At 36.1% G+C, this 22,592-nt stretch overlaps 2 protein-coding genes across 3 annotated transcripts in view; one reads left to right on the top strand and one right to left on the bottom strand.

Annotated features, from left to right (window-relative positions):
- The window catches only part of LOC106877299 (metabotropic glutamate receptor 8), a 619,894-nt gene that overhangs the window by 319,435 nt on the left and 277,867 nt on the right, over window positions 1-22,592 (top strand). The gene's annotated exons all lie outside the window — the stretch shown is intronic.
- On the bottom strand, window positions 11,425-18,516 carry LOC149136736 (uncharacterized). Its single transcript, XM_089348317.1, has 3 exons — window positions 18,073-18,516; window positions 13,643-13,667; window positions 11,425-11,791 (listed from the first exon to the last, which is right to left on the bottom strand). Exons 1-3 carry the CDS (start codon window positions 18,514-18,516, stop codon window positions 11,571-11,573), a joined length of 690 nt encoding a protein of 229 aa, XP_089204443.1. The 3' UTR covers window positions 11,425-11,570.

The following is a 22,592-nucleotide window of genomic DNA, read 5'->3' on the forward strand; positions in this document are numbered from 1 at the left end:
ATGTCTGCTACTTACCAAATTGCACATATTTAAGCATAAGACAAGGAGATCAACCCTAAAAGAAAATCAATTTTGAGGCGCCTGCAGACAGTAAAACGATTTCTCAATCTGGCAGCTCCTGCATCCGGCACTTCTCATTTATCATGATTCTACCTTGCTACTGGGTACTAGAAGAGCATGACGAGAGAGTAGTAGTTGCTGTACAGTTGTACTTCACCTGAAAACTATTACTGAATTCAGTACAGTTTTTTTTCTTCTTTGGATATTCTGTGGCGATGTAGGGTCAGCGATAACAAATCTGGAAAGCTGAAAGCTTTCAGTCGCAATCACCATTCTAGGAGGCTCATGTTAATATTAGCTTGTAGCTTGGCAAACGAGACGGTGCTGAACTCCTGCAGATTCTTTGATGTCTGAGCGGCCCTATTCAGGAACACAACGCCCACCTCCCTAGAACGAGAAAGAAACTAGAAAAGACGTCCTCAAACGTTACTACTTCATTCCTTCCTGCTCGGTAGAACATGGTTGACGACGGAATTCAATTCTTGCCGTCGAAATATTAAGCAACAACATATGTCACTGATGCTTGGTGGATGGAATATACACGCTTTGCTTGGTAGCAACAAAGTAGATAGAACTGCAAGTAGATCAGCCCTTCATGATAAACAAGACTGGGCAGCAGAAGGAAAATGGGGCAGGCTACACATTCTACTCGTCAAGGAAGGATAAATATGACAAGCGGGAATCTGTTTTTGCTTTTCTAATGTAAAACTGCTTTGCAAAAGATTTCAAAAAATCCATAAATGATTAACGTAAGATTCTGAGACTACCAACAGAATTTTCTCGACCTTGTAAGTTGCCATGTCCCCTCAATAAGCATTTATCAAACATCCAAAGTTAATTCCTACGAAGACCAATCATTACTAATTTCCACCATTCCCACAAAAAAGACAAAACTCGTATTGTTAGGCGACTTCAATGGCCAGGTCGAAACATATCGGAGAACATGGTGGAATGTGTTAGTAACTAATGGAATAAACAACTACAATATTGATGGCAAACTTTTGCTCCATCATTTTTGCACCGTGAACCATTCACTTCTGACAAGCACCACTTTTAAACTCCCTTTAAGGAACCGTACATCTTAGATGCGCCTACGCGCTAATCACTGACACTTGATTGTCAGCATCCTTTGTTATCAGAAAGTTCGGTACGACATATGCGTTGCCAAATCTATGCGGATCACTGCCTAATGACAGTCAAGTGAAAACTCAAAATTAGGAACGGCAGTCAACTTCAAGGCTAATTATTGAAATCTCTTCTGAATCTCCATTAACCCAGGTCCAAAGATAAGCATTGTGTGCTTGAGGATACACTAATGCTCTCATTAGTAACAATGCAAGATTCAGATCTCTATATTCAGGACAACTGGATCGAATTCCGAGACACTTTGCATGTATCCCGACTGGAAAATAGAACGTAAATACCAAGACTGATTTGATGAGAATGATATTGAAATGCCAGTATTGTGAAACAAGACGAAACAATTTCAGCAAATGTTTTTCGTGAAAAATACATAAGACATAGAGGAGTTGTTGTCATTTAAGAAATACAGAAGACATAAGTAAGAGGAGGAGGAGCAGCAGGGGAGGAGGAAGACGAAGAAACTGAAGAAGAAGAAGAAGAAGAAGAAGAAGAAGAAGAAGAAGAAGAAGAAGAAGAAGAAGAAGAAGAAGAAGAAGAAGCTGAACAACAGCAACAACAACAACAGCAGCAGCAACGAAAACAACTTCGTATTCTGTTCCACTGTTCGTGTCAATGACAAGATGTTTCCCTCACAGAGAAAAAGAAGGTTAATTCTTATATTTGTAATTACTTAAAGATCTCAAAGCAGAAACCTCAAAAGATGCCATTTTCTATACCGAGAAAATATGAAACTTAAATATCATTGCAGGTGTTGAAGACAAATATTGAATAAATAGTACTGGTGATATTTCAAATATATCCTGTTTTGTGTTTTACCATGTATGTATGTATAAATGCATACATGTTTATTTACGTATGTATATACGTAAAGATATGTATAATGCCTACATATGTATATGCATACGTGTGTGTGTGTGTGTGTGTGTGCGTGTGAGTGTGTATACATATGTGCGTGCGCTCATATATATATATAATCTATGTGTTCTAGAATATTTTCAATATATTGTTAAACCATTCCCTGTTTATTTGTTGCTTATATTTTTTTTCATGTTTTTACTTAGTGATGGTTGGGCTGGTTTCTAATAAGATTTGTTCAATGAATGACATTTGGAATAAAAATAATAGACTCTGAAGCATAAATTCATATAACAACTAATGTGAATATCAACATCACAAGCCGTAGGCAGGTAAACATAGATCTATGTAATATCAACAACTATTACATTTCCGGTTAACGTAACGATATTAGCAAAATAAGTCTACATCGTAGGAGCAATACTGCTACTATTAATAGCAGTGGTTTCAAATTTTGGCACAAGCCCAGCAATTTGGGGGAGGTGTAAGTCAATTAAATTGACCCCAGTGTCCAACCGGTATTTATTTCATCGACCCCGATAAGATGAAAGGCGAAGTCAAACTCGACGGAACTGAAATTCGCATTGTCGAGATGCAGATAGTGTCATCCTCTATTCGACACGAATATTATAAAAGATTCTTTAGATTAGAAGAAACGTTTTGTTACCAGATTTCAAGATAATGTTTATATAATAATAATGCTTCTAGACTGCAGTCGGAGACCAAAATTTTACTTGACAAAAAGCACCAAAAGCATATAGAGAAGCAGAATGCACAAAATGCAGAATATGTGGCAATGAATTAAAATATAAAGTAGGCACATTGTCTATCTGTGGAGGCGCGTGGCTTAGTGGTTAGGATGTCAGTATTATGATCGTAAGATTGTTGTTTCGATTCCGGGACCGAGCGACGCGTTGTGTTCATGAGCAAAACACTTCATTTTGCGTTGCTCCAGTCCACTCAGCTGGCAAAAATGAGTAATGCTGCGATGGACTGGAGTCCCGTCCAGCTGGGGAACACATACGCCATTGAAACCGCGAAACCGGGCCCATGTGCCTGGCTAGGCTTTAAAAGGGGCGCATTTATTTTATTTTTTACATTGTCTATCAGTGACCAGTCCTAACCAAGTAAGAATACACCCAGAAATGAAAGAGTTAGGACTAACATATACTAAAAGTTATACCAGCTTATGTAATTATCGAAAGAAAACAGATATATACACTTAAACAGGGAGATCATGGCTAACCAATGAGATATTGTTGTAAGATCCACCACTAAATGGACTGCTTCTGAAATAACGTATAAGCCCCATGAGATGATAATGCATCTCCGAAAGAGACACAGGGATTATCTTAATGTAAAAATCTTTGAACAAATAGTATCTCAAAATAAAGATAATCCCTATAATAGTTTGGTACTTTAGGATTGATCCAAAAACATGCAAAAAACTACTTAACTGCAACTTCAGGACTTACAAATATACGTAACATACAAAGAACAATACTGCTTGGCACTGCAGACATATTATACGTAGGTCACATTCGCTCTAGTGAAAATAACAAAACTAAAACACAGTATAGCACATACCTCTAGGTAAGGCACACAGAGCAGCGCGCAGTAGTGTAGTGGAAGCATACGACAGAAATTAGGCATTTAAATATTAATAGAATATGACTATCAACAACCCTGCCTAATTTCAACCCACCCTATTTTATATAAAATTCCCCACAAATTATGTTTGTAATCTCAACTACAGCTAACGCCACTGAGGTAAGTAAAATAAATCATCATCATCATCATCATCATCATCATTATTATTATTATTATTATTATTATTATTATTATTATTATTATTATTATTATTATTATTCAGTAGTTTTATTTTTATAACGTGCTTTCACTTCACTACCGAGCGCAGCTCTGTGCGCCTTGGGTATGTGCTGTGGTTTGCTGTGGTGCTCTTATGTTTACTGTATTGAAAGTGTTTTGCGTAGAATGTGTGCAGTACCCAGTAGTGCTATTTTCTGTATGTTATATATATTTGTAAGTCCTGGTGTTTTTGTTATGTATTTGTCTGAATATTTTTTTATTATACCTAAGGCACCTACTATGATAGGAATTGTTTCTGTTTTTAGATTCCACATTCGAGTTATCTCTATTTCCAGGTCTTTGTATTTTGAAAGTTTTTCCATTTCTTTTAGAGAAACGTTGTCATCTGCTGGTATTGATACATCAATTAGAAAGCATTTTTTTTCTTCATGATCTTTGACAACTATATCTGGTCTATTTGCCTTAATTTCTCTATCTGTGTGTATTGGCATATCCCAGAGTATGGTTGCTATCTCGTTTTCTGTGACCTTTTCTGGCGTGTGTTTATACCATCTTTTTTCTGTTGTTATTCCATAATGTTGGCATAGCTTCCAGTGTATATAGGTCCCAGCTCTGTTGTGTCTGTGAATATATTCCTTCTTAGCCAGGACTGGGCAGCCAGAGATGATATGATTTATTGTTTCTTGTCGATCTCCACATATTCTACAGTTACTTGTTATATTTCTTTTCATTATGTGTTTTTGGTAATTTCTGGTGGGGAGGCTTTGGTCTTGCGCAGCAATTAAAAATCCTTCAGTCTCTGCTTTGAGTCCTGAGCTTCTCAGCCATTGCTGGGATTTTTCTCTGTCTATTTCTTTCGCATTTAGTTTAGCCCAGTATTTACCATGTAGGGGCTTTTCTTGCCATCGTTTTATCATGGTCCGTTGCTGTTCTAGTTTTAGTTTGGATTTCATTTGTTTTATAGCTTTTGTTGTTTCTTCTTCTTCTTCTTCGTATTTGTTAGGTAGATTGATTTCTTGTTTGTATTTGTCAGCTTCCTTAAATACTGAAAACAGTTTTTTGTTTTGCTCGTGTTTTGTGGCTATTTGTATTAGTTTCCCTTGCTTCTGGAGTAGGTATTTTTGCAGTCCTATGGTGGTTATTTTATAATAGTTTTCTAGCTGTATCAGACCCCTGCCACCTTCTGTACGTGGTATATATAGCCTTTCTATGTCAGATTTTGGGTGGTGCATCCTATATCCTGTCATTATTTTTCTTGTTTTCTTGTCTATTTTACATAGTTCGTTTAGTGTCCAGTTAAGGATGTTGTAGCTGTAGCTTATAACTGGGACAGCTAAAGTGTTGATACCCATTATCTTGTTTTTAGCATTGAGCTCTGTTTTTAGTATTGATCTAACTCGTCTATAGTACTCTTTCTTTATTTTTTCTTTCATTTGTGTATGTTGTATCCTATCTAGTTCATTGACTCCTAAATACTTATATGGTTGGCTTTCGTCTAGTTCTCTTATTTCATTGGCTTTATCTAGTGTTATATTGCTACTTTTAACTAATTTTCCTCTTTTCAGGGTTGCTTTGGCACATTTTTCTAATCCAAATTTCATTTCTATTTCCTTGGTAAAGCCGTGTACTGTCTGTAGTAGTGTTTCTAGCTCTTTGTCGTTTTTTGCATATAATTTTAGGTCATCCATATATAGAAGGTGGCTGACTGTTTTTCCATAGCATTTGTAACCGCATCCAGTTCTATTTAGCAATTCTGTTAAAGGTGTGAGTGCCAGGCAGAACAGGAGTGGAGAGAAGGTGTCTCCCTGGAATATTCCTCTTCTAATGGGGATGGCTTTCGTTTTCACAAGTCCCTCTTTTGTTTGGAGCTGTAGCACCGTCTGCCATTTGTTCATTGAGTGCTCTATGTATTTTATGATAATTGGTGCCACCTTGTTTATGGCTAGTGTTTCCAGAATCCACGTGTGGGGAACACTGTCGAAAGCCTTTTGGTAGTCCACCCAGGCCATACTGAGGCCTTTCTTCTTTCTGCGGCTGTCTTGAGTTGTGGCTTTATTGATCAATAATTGATCTTTACAGCCGTATGAGCCCTTGCAGCATCCCTTCTGCTCTTCTGGAAACAGGTTGTTATTTTCCAGGTGTTTACTCAATCTCTGCGATATTATTGCAGTAAAGGCTTTGTAGATCGTAGGGAGACAGGTTATAGGTCTATAGTTTTGTGGTTTCTCCGTTTCCGTGGATTTGGGGATTAAGATGGTTTTCCCTTTTGTGAGCCATTCAGGCATTGTCTCTGGATCTGCTATTATGTTGTTAAAGTTTTCTGCCAGCTTTTTATGCATTGTTGGCAGGTGTTTTAACCAGAAATTGGGGATCTTGTCGTGTCCAGGTGCCTTCCAGTTGCTTAGTCTTTGCAGTGTCTGGGTGACCTCTTCAGTTGTTATAGGGGCCTAGAGTTGCTCAGGTGCTAAGTTCGTTGTTTTAATGGTCCTTTTTTGGGGTTGTTGCTTCACCGACCATATTTGTTTCCAGAATTTCTCTAGTTCTTCTGCTGTTGGTGCTGAAGTAATGTCTATTTTATTTTTACCCAGTTCTTGGTAGAGTTTTTTGGGGTTGGATTTGAACTGTTTGTTTTGTTCAAAGAAACGTTGGCGTTTCTCATACCGGCGGATCCTCTGTGCTTTGGCAAGGATGTCTTGCTTTAGTTTTTCTTTTGCCTCAGGTAAGTCTTTTTCTGTAATGCTGTATTTGTACAGTATTATTATTATTATTATTAATATTATTATTATTATTATTATTATTATTATTATTATTATTATTATTATTATTATTATTATTATTATTTTTATTGTTGTTGTTATTATTATTATTATTATTATTATTATTATTATTATTATTATTATTATTATTATGTTTTTTTTCTTCTTTCTTCAAATTTTTTCCCATTTCTCGCCGAGTGTTTTCCGTACACCTAGGGCAGAGAAACGTTGTATGCATTCCCAATTTACACACGCAAATTCATAGGTAAAACATGTATTTAAAAAATAAAAAAATCATGAATGGATGTTGTTTTCATAGCGATAATGCTCTTCTTAGTACATGAGTCGTTCCAGTTAGCACGATTTTTTTGCACCTCCTGTAGAGATGGTAAGCCTGGTATCATTTTCAACTAGATTTCAGTACCTTTTTTTATCATTCCTAGAGATCCTACAATCACTGGTATGGTAGTCGCCTTGAGGTGCCACATTTTTTCAATTTCTATTAGCAAGTCTTTATATTTACTGATCTTGTCAAATTCTTTCGCCGCTATATTATGATCACAGGGAATACTCATGTCAATTAATAAGCACGTTTTCTTTGTTTGATCTTTTATGATAATATCCGGTTTATTAGCTTTTATAGTCTTGTCGGTATGTACGGGGAAGTCCCAGAGAATCGACACATTTTCTCCCTCAGTTACAGCTTCAGGATGGTGTTTATACCATTTGTCAGCGGTTTTGATTTTATAATGCTGACATATTGTCCAGTGTAAATATTGGCCGACTTTGTCAAGTCTTGCTTTATATTCTACAGATGCTAACACTCTACACCCTGAGATTAGGTGGTCTATAATTTCAATCGCATCGTTACAAAATCGGCATTTTGGGTCAGCTCCATTTTTTATCACATTGGCTTGGTAGTTCCGGGTTAAGCTTTGGTCTTGAGCAGCCAATATGAAACCTTCACTCTCTGCTTTTAGCCCTGAACTTCGTAACCACTGATGCGTGTGTTTCTGGTCGACATCAGCTTGTTTGCTACGAGCCACATACTTGCCATGCAGAGGTTTCTGTTCCCATCTGCTAGCTAATTTTTCATGTGCTTTTGTCTTTGCAATTAATTATTATTATTATTATTATTATTATTATTATTATTATTATTATTATTATTATTATTATCATTATCATTATTATTAAGGTGATGAACTGGCAGAATCGTTAGCATGCTGAATAAAATTCTTAGCGGCATTCCGTCTGTCTCTGCCTTCTGAATGCAAATTCCTCCGAGGTCAACTTTGCCTTCCATTCTCCCGGGGTAGATAAAATAAAATTCGCAACGTTGTACAAATGCAACAAAAACAATTAATTCACATGTAGGATATTATTTAACACATCGATTTTTCCAGGACATTTTGAATCGTCGTCAAATTATGCTGGAATTTTGACAATAAGATCGCTTTTAAACATATTTCCATTTATAATTTATTGTCTCACTTCAACTCAATAAATGTAATAAATTATATTAAACAATACTAAACAGCGAAATCTAAAAAGATTATTAATGAAACAAACGGAAGAAAAATGGGAAAAAATGACATTACTAAGAAATCATGGCATAACGGACAACACGTCTAACAAGAACGACAACGACAGCAATAATTAATATTTCTGTTCTTTCTCAAACGGAAGTGTAACGAAAAATAAGTGCCATCGACAGCAAGCATACTTTCAATGACGCAAATACTGAAACATTATGCCACAAAAACTAAATCTTGCCAGCGTTACAATATGTGAGTCAGCCGTCCACAATTTGTCACAGATTTTCTTGAGAGGAAAAGAGTAACACGTCTGTGCTTTGTCAACGTTATGTGTGCTTTCCTTGATTCATCCGAGGAACATTTACAAAAACACCGGGCACGTATGTTGAGAGAAATCTCTTTTGCGAGAGAGAATGAGTAAAAGAGCGGGAGAGAGGGGAGAAGAAAGAGTATAGCACTATATATGTCTTTTTGACAACGAGGAACGTTGAAAACGCAGGACGTGGCAAAAGTTCAAACCCAAATTGCACAAGACACACATTAATCCAATCTCACAATATTTGAGGTGGAGAAATATAGGTAGATCAATGTTGAAGTTAATCTGCCTCGTAGCCAATTTTAGGAGCACAAAATGAGCATATGATTAGCGCTGGTATCACGTGAAGGGATTGTGTGACTATTAACATACAATTCTTCATGACACCACAAGAACACGAAACCTCACCACCAGAGTTGTCTTGTTGAGGGAGCTGAGAGGAAAGCTTTAGAGTTCACTATGAAAGGCAGAAATCTCGCACCTACATGTGTGAAAGTAAAAGCCGATTTGATACTTTCTGCGCAGAAACCTTAACAGAACAAAAACAACAGAAGCAAAGCATCATGGAAGATATTGCTTCTAAGGAGACACCGGTCATAAACTGCGGGAGCATAAAAATGTGTCTGATCTCATTGCAAGGAAAGAACTGGTGCTCCAAGAACACTCTCTACAAGCCTTAACCAAAAGAGTCATCTTAAGCAATAGCACCAGTATTAGGAGCTACATTATCAAGAAACCTCTCTCCAATGCAGTACGAGTTCAAACCACGCATCAGGAGGAGAGGCACGCAGAGGTAGATGACGATTGGCAGATTTTTTCGAAGATAGGCAAGATTTTTCAAAATAAACATAAAACAAAAAAAAATTAAATCATGATGGTGAACAGAAGAGACTCTCCATTTAGTAACATGCCATCTCCTATAAAGTGGGAATCCATATTCCGTGAGGAGAAAAGGCTCCTCACCCTAAACAAAGTTCAACAGCCCCTCACAAAGCTACAAAGTACGTGGCAGAACGCCCGTGCTAAATACACCTGCACTTTCCGGATGAAATATCGATCGAGAAGAAGAGAACACCCTTCATTATAAAAACGGTATATATTTTATGAAGTGTTATACGTAAATGATCCACCTAATCTGCCCATTAAAGCCCAAGAGCACCACATAGAAGTTTAACGAATCTACAGCATTGTAAACACATGACGTAAAAAGGTTGCATAACCAAGAACGTGTGTGATACACTGATTGATGAACATGGGTCACTTTTTCCCACCTATGTTTATGTATTTACCCTTTCATGAAACTGAATTTTGTTTTAAGTAGTATCTGTTTTGTTAAACGCTTTTAATTATTTCATGTAATTATATGTTTTGTTATAATGTTTCCTGTATTAAGTATTTCCTTTCTTCTTTCTTCTTGCCGTCTCATTGCAACCGTGTCTACCTTAGTTGAATACTTGAATACTGAACGTTTCCCTCGAAGTTGTTTCGTTCGCAAAGTCAGCAAATATAAATGACATTTCGTTGGGAATGGCAACGTTGACTGGTTTAAATTGTAATGATCAAATTCTTTACATTTTCCTATCAGATGAGTAATAACAGAGAGTGGAAGAAAGATTAAAAATGACTACACCACCAAGTTATGTAATCTCATCTCATTCAACGAAATTATACACTTCCTTAGCAGCGAACTTAATTTAATAAACTAGTTGGCTAAATCCTGCAAACATTCATCCATCTGAGATCTAGTGAAACGCGATGTTTAAAGTAATACCACTTACAACAGCATATATTTCAATTACAATGAAGTAATGTAAAACACAGTAACACCTAAAGCAGTAAAATAAACTCAATAATGATACCCAGTTACATTTCTCGTGATAGAGCAACTTAGCACCAGTCCTTCATTTCCCAATCCGATTTCATGTTTTCTTTTCCCTCGCATACCTTGCATTTATTCACAGCGTTTGCTTGGTATTATAGAACAATAATATATTTAATAATTTGGAATTTTCCTGCACGCAGAATAAATATATTCCTCATAAAACATATGTTCCAATTTTCTCTATTTTATAACAACTGATGTAATGTCCAACTGGATTATTTGGTTTTCATTTCTTTTTTTATTTTTTAGCAGACCAACGATAATGCAGATTAGCCTGCAAGGGCAATATCTGTTACTCGACTAAAAATATATGCGTAGTTTCATATAATCTAATTTGATGGTAATATTTTCATTCATGATAGATTCTGTGATCTTACTTATAAAGGAATTCCTACTACATAAATAATTAAGTATTAACAGACTGTTTTAAAACACATAGACACATTTCTGTGTATCTGTATTCAACGCTCGACGATTAGACTGAATGCTGAATATCTTTATAACACATTATTATATCCTTCAAGGACTTCGTCGCTAAATATCATATATATATTTGCTACCTTAATTTAGTGGAATGCATGCCTTAATATTCTCTACTTAATGCATATTAACATGCAATACTTCGTATCCTAGATGTAGGACAGCTGAGTAATAAATAATGCTGTGTACTCTCCGATCATCGAACTGAAGAAAAAGTATGCGTTTTTGAATTTTTATCAATCATAATAATGTCAAAACTGATTCCACAAAGCTGACTCATCCAAGATACATACACTGAAAATGGAGATAAAATGCTTGGTACCACAAAGATAAAACACAATTTGACATTCAAAAGATACCCAATCCGCGATTGTACTGATACAGAACTAGTTATTTTAAGCAATCTAGATCGACAACACACTACAGTTCGAGCCGAAGAGGATAACTCTATGGTACAAGTATCTTCGTTGATATGATGGAAATACTCATGGAATCTTCAAATTACAAATTCAGATGTTCTATATTTTAAAGATGAGGAATTATATACATATTTGATGGATATTTGTCTCCATCCTGTTTGTTGTTAACACGTTTCGGCTGATATACACTCCAGCCTTCATCAGGTGTTTTGGGGAAATTTCGAACCTGGGTTCTTAAGGTATTTTTCGATGTTATTATTATTATTATTGTTATTCAGGCATATGGCGTAGTGGTTAAGAGCACGGGCTACTAACCCAAGATTCCGAGTTTAATTCCTGGTACTCACCTGAATAATAATAATAATAATAATAATAATAATAATAATAATAATAATAATAAGAAGAAGAAGAAGAAGAAGAAGAAGAAGAAGAAGAAGAAGAAGAAGAAGAAGAAGAAGAAGAAGAAGAAGAAGAAGAAGAAGAAGAAGAAGAAGAAGAAGAACATCGAAAGACACCTGATTAAGGCTGTAGAGTATATAAGAAACGTTGTGTTAACAAGATGACAAATATCCGTCAATCGTAAATAATACAAATTCAGCTGGATTAAATAAAGAATAGAATACAACTTGAACGCTTCCCATCATAAATCTATTCGGTCCATGTTAAACAACACTACTTCATCATTCGTATTATATTTAGCAAAATCGCAGAAATAATAAACGTGTAATGAAGGCGGCATGTTAGAAGAATCGTTTGAGCGCCAGTGAATATGAGCTGCGCTATTCGTTTCGATTCGTTGTCTTCTGCATTTAAATCCTACCGACATCAGCTCTACGTCTTATCTTTTGGTCCTCATAGAAATGTTATCAAGTGCTGAGATATAGTCGACTAACACCCATTCACTTCCAAATAGCTGGCCTTCTGCCGAAATTATAAATAATTGTTAAACCTCTTCTATGGTGCATGTTTCTATTAATTTGTAAATCAGAACACCATGTTTCAACGAAGTTTCTGAACAGAATTTTAATTCTTTATTAGATAAATCTTTGCTACTTTCGTGTCTACATCTTGTAGCTGATAGTGTAACATAGCGTTTGGACTTCTGTTGTCGTCATTTACAGTTAATTGACACTAGATATGTAAGATTCATAGTTTCTTACAATTTTTTTCTTTGTAAAAAAAGTACTTTCCTCTGTAGAATATAGTTAATCTTATTTCTATCTTTCGCAATATAGACGTTTTTATCGCACATTTTACGAGTTGCAGTTTCCTATTTAAATTTTTAAACACACAGATGTGTCAAACATTTTTCTTCATACGGATTTATGTCTGTGTGCATATATGTATATCCGGATACATGTATATTGGCACGCTCTATACATGGGTTTGTGTGCTTATAATATATAAACATATATATATATATATATATATATATATATATATATATATATATAGGTATGTGTGCAGGCATGTAAGCCATATGATATATTAGTCATAAAATTTTCTAGTCAACAAAAACATCTACTTACTTTTAGGTAGTGTCTTTTATATTTTTTGCGTTCCTACTTTACTGCTCACAATTCACTTAGCTCATAAGTACACAAGCTCACTGGCACACATATACTTATTTAGTAACAGGCACACAAATCTCACACCAATGTATTTAAATATATACTTACATAACCCCACTTTTACATATGTCACTCGGTCTATGTTTGTGTATAGCGAGTGTTGTGTGTTAACTAGACAATCTCTTCATAGCATCTTTCATTGCGAAATGTATTTCGTAAATTTTTACTCTGATTTTCCACACACTTTCAACCAACACTTTTAGTAACAACTGCTATTTTTTTATTTTCCAATCCCAGTATTTTATGATTTCATCGGTCTCTTTATTCCTTTAGCGGTAAGCTCCATAACAATCCCACTAATGCGTTAGGTGGAATTATCTCTTAAAATCTATAGCATGTTGTTTTGTCGAGTGTTTTCTCTTGGATTTTTTGCCATGTTGTGTTGTATATAGCAGATTTAAGTAGCAGATTTTATGCTTATCTTACGTAAATGTATATCATAGCTATACGGAATGCCATCCATGCATACATAGAGACACAAACGTATATCAATGTTTGTATGTATATATATATATATATATATATATATATATATATATATATATATATATATATATATATATACATATACATGGATGTATATATATATATATATATATATATATATATATACATATACATGGATGTATATATATATATATATATATATATATATATATCTGTGCGTGTGTGTGTGTGTATACACGTACACACGTTTTTATGTACACTGATATGTGTTTCTAAATGTGCATGTACGAAAGAGACAAGCAGATATACGCTTCTGCGTGGGAAAAATAAGAATTTTATAAAGGAATTTGCTGTTTCGGGTTGGTTTGTTATTTTTCTGAGAATGGCTGATTTTCAAAGATATTACAGTGTTCCATTTACACTCGTTACATGGATATGTTGGAAATCTGCAGATATGAAAAGCCGAGTAGCTGTTAACATAACGCACCTGCTATATGGATTTCTAGACAAAATCTAAAGAGATTGACTAAGTGAATACTAAATGGAAATTAAATACAGTAATACGTTTCCCCATAGACATATTGTATACGCTGACATTGAGAAAATATATTAGCAATTGTTTTGTCATGGAAACAATGTGGCCACAAATCTAAAATCTTTATTCATATTATCTCGTATTTAATTTCGATTTCTAACATAGCAACAGATCCTTACGGGTATAGGGGGGAAAGGGTAGAGTTGATCATATCGATTTGATTCCAGTACACATTTTATCTCAAGAAGGAAGGATGCGGACTCAACTCTAATAGGATTCAAAATCAACAAGTATAGAGATGTAGGTTTTGAAAGTTTGTTGCACATCTACGATTCGATCACTAATACACGCATAACTGAAAAGTGTGTGTGCACTTATGTACACATGTATGTGTAAACGCGTATATATGTGTAAATGCTCCAAATTTGAAGATTGCCTCACTAGAATTAAAGAAATCCTCATGAAACTGGAACACCATGTGACCATATTTCTTATGGGTGATTTCAACTTCCCCAACGTCAAATGGCCCGAAGGTCTCATACTCTCAAGAATGACTTATCGCAAGCAAGCACAGATGGAATGCCTGCTCGACCTCACCAGTGCCCTATTCATGGAGCAAACTGTTCTCAGACCAACTAGAGCGAATAACATTCTAGATCTCTGCTTCACAAACAATACGGACATCATTCATGATGTGAAAGTGACGCCGACATTAGTTTCGGATCACAACATAATAGAGCTGTCTATGTTTGGGCCAAAAGAAACCAGAGACATACAGCCTAAAGGAAGCACCCAAAATCTCTCCAATCTGAACTTCCACAAAGCGGACTGGAAATCGATTCAGAAAGAGATCCTCAGAGAGGATTGGCCAAAATATCTCTCCACACCAGACATTGACATGAAACTAGAATGTTTCATGTCTACTGTGCAAGCCATAAGCCAGAAATATGTCCCAGAGCACAAGGCCAAAACAAATAGGAACAAGATTCTAAGGGAGAGGAAGATCCTCATGAGACGACGGACAAAAGTTGCAAATCGACTCAACCAGCATCCCAAGAATGGCCAAAGGTCCCGCCTAAAAACGACACTGATGGAGATCGAAAAAAGCCTGCAACGATCCTATGTGAAGGAGAGAGCAGACAAAGAAGCCTGGGTTATAAAAAAAACATTAAGTCAAACCCAAAGGCCTTCTTTCATTACGCAAAAGAAACAGCCTCAGTACGCTGCAAGATTGGACCCCTCTTCGAAAAGGATGGCTCCCTCACAGACAGCCCAACTAGGATCAGTGAGGTACTGAATGAGCAATTCAAAAGTGTCTTCACCACTCCATTGGAGCACAGACAAGTGAACAAGCCAGTGGACTTTTTTGCTACCTCCCCTATAACCAGTGAGGCAGTTACGATGGAATACATCAACATTAGCGAAGAAGATGTACTACTAGCTATACATGAAGTGGACACAAACTCAACTGCTGGCCCTGATGGTTTCCCAGCAATCCTCCTTAAATCGTGTAAGCATGCGCTGGCAAAACCCCTCCAGATCCTCTTCCAGAGCTTTCTCGCAAACGGAAGACTGCCAAGCAAGCTGAAGGAGGGATTAATATGCCCAATCCATAAAGGGGGAAGCAGAGCAGATGCCAAAAACTATAGGCCTATCTCTCTGACTTCACACATCAGCAAAGTCATGGAAAGGATAATCAGAGGAAAACTAATCGCATTCCTTGATGAAAATAAATTGCTGAGTGATACCCAACATGGCTTTCGACCAGGTAGGAGCTGCCTGACCCAGCTCTTACACCATTACGACTGGGTGTTGAGGCAGTTACTCAACAACTCAAATGTGGACGTAACATTTCTTTTTTTGCAAAAGCTTTTGACAAAGTGGATCATGGTGTGATATGCCACAAACTGCGTGATCTTGGCATAGCTGGAAAACTTGGAGAGTGGTTACATGACTTTCTGAAAGATAGAAGTCAGGCACTAGTGGCTAATGGAGCCACCTTTATGAAAACACAAATAATGAGCGGTGTTCCACAGGGCACTGTCTTGGGACCATTGCTTCTTATAGTCGCTCTCTCAGATATGCCTTCAAGTGCCCAGATAGCCACTCTTGCAAGCTACGCAGACGATACAAAAGTCTCGCAGAAAATACAGAACTCCAGTGATGTTGCACACCTGCAGCAGGAATTGGGCTCAGTTTACAGATGGGCTGAGGACAATAATATGCAGTTTAATGCTGAAAAATTCCAAGCCCTGCGCTACCAACTTCCAAAACTGAATATGAAACTTACAGAGTACACTGGTCCACAGGGAATTTCAATCCCAGAGCCGAAATCAGTGAGAGACCTGGGTATCGACATGAGTGATGATACCTCTTTCCAAGTGCACATTACCAGAATGGCAACAAAGTGCAGACGATTGGTTGGATGGATCCTGAAAACATTCAGAACCAGAGATAAGGAAATCGTTATGATCCTCTGGAGGACATTCGTCCTCAGCCGCCTGGATTACTGCTCACAGCTGTGGTCACCCACCAGTCTGAAATTAACAGCAGACCTTGAAGCAATCCAGAGGAGATTCACAAAGAATACTGTCTCTTTGCAACTGCTCAGCTACTGGGAAAGGCTGAAACAGCTAAGACTCTACTCCCTGGAGAGAAGGCGGGAGAGGTATGCGGTAATATACATCTGGAAGATCCTGGAAGGAATTGTGCCAAATTTTGGCATTGAAGGCTACACCAATGCCAGAACGGGACAACATTGCATAGTGCCAAAGATCCCAGCAATGCCATTGCGCTTCAGGACCAGTTACTGCAACAGCTTGGGATTCAGGGGCCCACAGCTTTTTAATATTCTCCCAAAGAGCCTGAGGAATCTGCACAAAGTAGATGTAGGAGTTTTTAAATCAAAGCTGGACCTCTTCTTATCGAGAGTCCCAGATGAACCTGCCTCGCGGCAGGAGCTGCAAATGAGGGTTGCTAAAGAAACTCCATTCTTCACCAAGTGCCACATATTGTAAGAGGCTCCCTGTAATAACAGTGTAGCAACATGGTGGTGCATCAGCATGGTCGCAGCTCTAAGCTGAAACTTAAAAAATATATATATATATATATATATATATATATATATATATATATATATATATATATATACATATATACATATGTATGTACATATGTATGTGTATGTATGTGTGTATCTATGTACGTACCTATATCTATGTATATATGCATGCATATATATATGTAGGTATATATATATAAATATGTAAGTATTTGTAAATATGTATATATATAGATATATACATATATGTATGTATGTATATATATATATATATATATATATATATATATATATATGTATATATATATATATATATATATATATATATATATATATATATATATATATATATATATATATATATATATATATATATATATATGTACGTATATATATGTATATATATATATATATATATATACAATTGTTTGTGTGTAGAAGCCAGATGGACGGACTATATGAGTAGGTTAAAGCACGAGCTGGTTAGATTTTGGGATCTGTTTTTTTTATTTTTATTACCCATGCGGGCTAACATAGAGGTGACAAAACAAAACATGTGGGACATAAAACATATATAAAAATAGAAATGCATGTTATAATGTATGAAGTTATGAAAATGATAAAATGGACATGGAACCACTCGCCCCACTTATGAATGGCCTCATTTTCTACTTTTTAAATCCTGAATCTTCTACACATCGATACCTGTTTCCTCCAACCACCTATCGTGCGTAGTAAAGTCTGGGAATGAGCTTCAGATGCAGTCCACCTCCCAAAAATAAAATCCAACCATATACTCTTGCATTTTTTCCTCTTGTTTTTTATCTGGTATTACACACAAGTGATGTTCCTCCACGTTATCATACCCCGCAGTTCTAATGCACTTTAATGTCCCATTCCGCCGAATCCTTTAACAGCTCGTCGCTAAGCAACATATAAATCCTACACTTTTTCCTTCTCTTTTTTTTTTACTTGGGGAGGGTTTTTTGGTTTCTTTGTATGTGTTTGGCTCTTGTTTTTGTTTCGGATATGAATGGATAGGCCTAGAGTCTGCAGAGAGTGGGTGGGTCTGAGAGGGTGTGAGTGGGATGGGTGTGGAATGGGGTTTACAGTTTAGTTTACTTGCTTTTTTTTTCGTTTTCTACCTGTCACATTTTCCCATTTATTTTTTTGTATCTCTACTACTTTCTTTTCTTTTTCGGTTACTTCCTTTCTCCGGCTCTCTTCTATCTTCTCTTCCGTATTTTCTGGTCGCTTTTCCTCTGGTTTTCTTGGCTTTGATGTACATTCTGCTCTTATGTGTCCCTTCAGGCCACATTTAAAGCAGCGTGGAACTCTTCTTTCCACCCTGACAGTCATGATTGTTTCTTCCATAATTATGGTTTCCGTAATCTTTTCCATCGTTTCTTTTGAACTTTGGACTATCATCTCCAGTGATTGACCTCTCCAGTTGACGCACTCATTTTTCTTGGCCTGGAGCACTACTATGTTGTCCTCATTACCAAAGAAGACCGCATCTGCCACCCAGATCACATCAATCTCCGGTCGGACCCTTGTTGCTCTCATGCCTCTATACGTGGGCAACAGCACCACTTCTTCGCTCCGAATTGTCGACGCTGCATGTTTCCTTGCTGCTACTGCATTACGAAACCCCACTTCTATTGTTCGAAATGTTGAGCCTCTAGTCAGGTGTATTATGTCTTTCCAGATCTGCTTTAACACCTTTTCTATCTGTTCTGCCGTGACGACGTCTATTCTTCCTTTATTTATCGGAAAGGTTCCATAGATTATCGTCTTTTCCCTGATTCTTGTGGGGGCGACAGCTTCAGTTCGAACCCATCTCGGCTCATTTATTTTTTGTGTCTTCCGAATTCCCTGATATCCACTGATTAGATTTTGGGATCGATACGATACCGACAAAAATTCTGGATTATTTTATTTTTCCTGATTTTTCTTACTTAATTTTTGAGAGCGGTCGGGTTCATTTTTAATAATCTCGTTTGTGAGAGCAGTCGCGTTTATTTAAGATATTTTCATTTAAAAAATCATCTCTGGCTAATCGTTGAGAGAACGTTGGTGTTGCCTTAGCAGACGTTTGCGCTCTCTGAGTGTTCTTGTTTCTCATGAAATCAGTATTAAGCTCTTCTCTATGTTAGTGGTTTGTAATATCACCCATTTACTGGCCAGGCAACTACTATATAAAACATCACTGTTACTTTTTGTGATTAGTATTATTTTTATTTCCGAACACACTCTTAATGTTATCGCTCATTGTCATTGTTGCAAACTGATTATTTGTGTTTAAAGTGCGGACTAATTGTAATTGAATAAGAGAGAGGTTAATTTAATCAGCGTATATTTGACAATGTGCTTTTGATATTCGTCGTTAATAGACCAAAGTATATCAGTCGCACTAATGACTATGATGAAATGAGTGATCATTAAATTACTTTTACTTTGACTGATAGATTCTTTGAAACACTTACCTACTGATCAACAAGCGACAGAAAATTATGGAAACGGAAACTTTTATTGAAATATTTGCTAAATCAAATCATCATGACGTAAAAGATTTGCCCATTAAAATCAAACTTAGTGATTCTTTCTGTACACACACCCACACAGAGTCACACAAGCACCCACACATACATACATTCATAGATACATGCATACATACATACATACATACATACATACATACATGCATACATACATACATGCATGCATGCATGCATGCATATATACATAAACAAAATATATGTATGTGGTTGTATATGTATCTATATTATAATTTTACGAGAAGAGGTGTGCAGGTGACTTCAATGTTTCAGCCTGCGAGCTTTCATCAGATGCTTTCACTAAAGCTAGGAGGCCGTGTTACCTTTCATCTTGTAGAACTATAATATGTACTGTACGCAATTCTTTTGTTTAAAATTAAACTGATTTTAACGTTACTCAACGTAAAAAAAGAAACATTAGTGCATTAAGTATATGAGTGCGTGTGTGTATGTGTGTTTGTGTGTTTGTGTGTGTGTGTGTGTGTATGTATACATAGTGATAATAACAGTAATACTTTGGTGGAATATATATTCATTAAACACATTGCTACGCGCGTTTCCACAAATCACATGTCTCTTAAATCACAATCCGTATTCCTGGATGATTGCAGTTTAGTCTGTAGTATGTGTGGTCATCGAGTAGATGATCGTCTTCATAGATGCTACGGATAATGTGGACTACACTCTAATCATCTCAGGAATGCGGACTTTGAACCTAAGAGATATGTGATTTGTGGAAACGCGCGTAACGATGCACTGGGCGAAAGCCACATATTGCGATCTTTTAATAGCACCTATGCTTTCTTGTCAGCTACCACCTGTTAATTCCATCTCCCAGGGTAATCCAGTGGTATTCCTTTCAGCTTAGGATAAATATAATAATAACGTGGATGGAAATCGATAGGCTTTTTTAATGCACCACAACATAGGATTCTACACTGTACACTCTCATCAGGTTACAATTTTTTCATATTCATATGATATTACTTATGATTATGCTTAATAATTATATATTTGAATATTTTCTTAGCTGCCATTTTAGTGCGAGTTCTTTCTCGGGCGTTACATTGCTAAATTTAGTAATATCATATGAATATGAAAAGTTGTTACCTAATGATGGTGTGCGGTGTAGAAACATATATTACGATGCATTTAGTGAAACCTATGAATTTTCATCCTCATGTTATTATATAATGCCGGTAGCCAGATGTTAGTGGAGGTGCCCCAGCGTGGCCTCAGCCTTTGACTGGCACTGATAGTAGCATAAGTAATTTTGCAGATTAGTGAACGTTTGAGTTCTTAAAAGGAGGTAGTATTGATTACGTCAAATAGTGCCTTAATCGCTTCTTGTCTGTTTGAACTTAGAGCGCATAGTATAAGAAGAAATACTACAGGGAAATCTATCTTATGCAGCAGTAATATGCTCCATTCCCCTGCTTCAAATGAGTGAGTTTGTTTGATTAGATATCGAAGCTTCTGAACTTGCAAATCTGCGTTTCACTATTCTAATTCTTCTTATAACTCACAAATTATAGTGCCATGGCATTTTATAAGTAGGATTCTTAAACAATATCGAAATACTATTGATTTTTATGTAACCGTTATTCGATTAATTGGCTAAAAAATCTTCTCGTAAACGTTTCGTATTTTGATTATCATCAAGAATACAAACTATTTTCATATATTCTAGTGGGAAAACCTGTAATATTTTTATCAATCCTATTTCATATACGAAATACCTTGTAAATGGAGAAAGATATATTCTTTATTGAGTCTTAATGTTGATGAATATTCAATGGTATACTTTTAACGAAACAGTTTTTCTGAATATAGGTTTAACTCAATCTTCCTATAGATTTTACAGGCGTTATAATTGAAACACTGCAGTTGGGATTCATGAAATAAAATATGCAAACCAGCGATAGTTGGAATTTTCTCCATAAGTATTGGTTTTCAATTATGCCACAAAGCCAACAATTTCTGGGGCAGGGTAAGTCGATTATATCGACCCCAGTGCTTAACTTGTACTACGAAAGGATGAAAGGTAAAACCGACCACGGTAGAATTTAAACTCAGAAAGTAAAAACTAACGGAATTCCGCTGAGCGTTTTGCTAATAATTCTGCCTGGCGGCCGCCTTCGTTTTTGTTTTGATTTTGATCACAAGTCTACAAGAATTTAAACAGTCAGAACATTTGTTTAAAGTTTCAGAAGCCTGGATTAGAATGTTATATTACTGCGAAAGGCAGATACCGTAATTTCTCTAATCATTAATTTTGGGACGCCCGTGTTCGAAATAGACCAATCGATCTTTGAATTATTACTATAATGCTTTTGAAATGAAATATAGAGGTATTAAGGAGTATTACTAAGTGTCTGACTTAACATATATATTGCAAAAATATTTTATAAAGGATTTTTGCTAAACATTAAATGCCTATATATTTCATAGTCATTGACAAATGTGACCTTATCTCAATAAATTAAAGGCTTGGGCTTTTTATAAGTCTGGGAGTTTGCTTTTCCCGCGAGCCTACATATAGAAAGAGAAAGTAAATACCTCTAAACTTAATTGACTCGCTTATGTTCCTTTTCCGACCAGCGCATGGAAATCATACACAACTGAAACATATAAATCATACATAAATGAATGAATAATTTTCTCCAAGATTATTGCTTCTATTTTGAAGTAAAATGATATCCTGTTGGAATCGAATGCATCTACAGTACTCGGAAATGTAATGAATGCTTCCCGACAAACTTGCCTTCTTTGCATCTTGAAAATGTTGATTTCAAACTCTGTCGGCAATTACAATCTACATTTTTACAATTTTCATATATTCATTATATCTTGCTTCTGATGATTTTGTTTGTAATTGATTCATTATTATCTTTTTTCATTGTTATTGTCTGCTTCATTTATCTTGTCAATGATGAAGTGAAACTCAGTTTTCTTAACAATTTGTCACTACGAAGAGATAATGACTTATTAATTGGGTCACAATTCATTAGGCAAGTAAATTTGGATTTTTCTCGATTTCGAAGAAATGATAAGCGTACACATCCACTAATTTTATAAACGAGT

The sequence above is a fragment of the Octopus bimaculoides genome, chromosome 3 (assembly GCF_046866305.1).
Source record: "Octopus bimaculoides isolate indiv1 chromosome 3, ASM4686630v1, whole genome shotgun sequence".
In the NCBI taxonomy this organism is placed as follows: Eukaryota; Metazoa; Mollusca; class Cephalopoda; order Octopoda; family Octopodidae; genus Octopus; species Octopus bimaculoides.

Bases quoted from the DNA above. Each gene is read 5' to 3' on its own strand.
- LOC149136736 (XM_089348317.1), bottom strand. From the start codon at position 18,516: ATGAGAGCAACAAGGGTCCGACCGGAGATTGATGTGATCTGGGTGGCA. The intron at 13,668-18,072 runs GTAAACTAAACT...TTTCCCACGCAG, and splicing joins GAAAACGAAAAAAAAAGCAA to AAGCGTATATCTGCTTGTCT. The intron at 11,792-13,642 runs GTACATGCACAT...AGCCTTAATCAG, and splicing joins TATATCTGCTTGTCTCTTTC to GTGTCTTTCGATGTTCTTCT.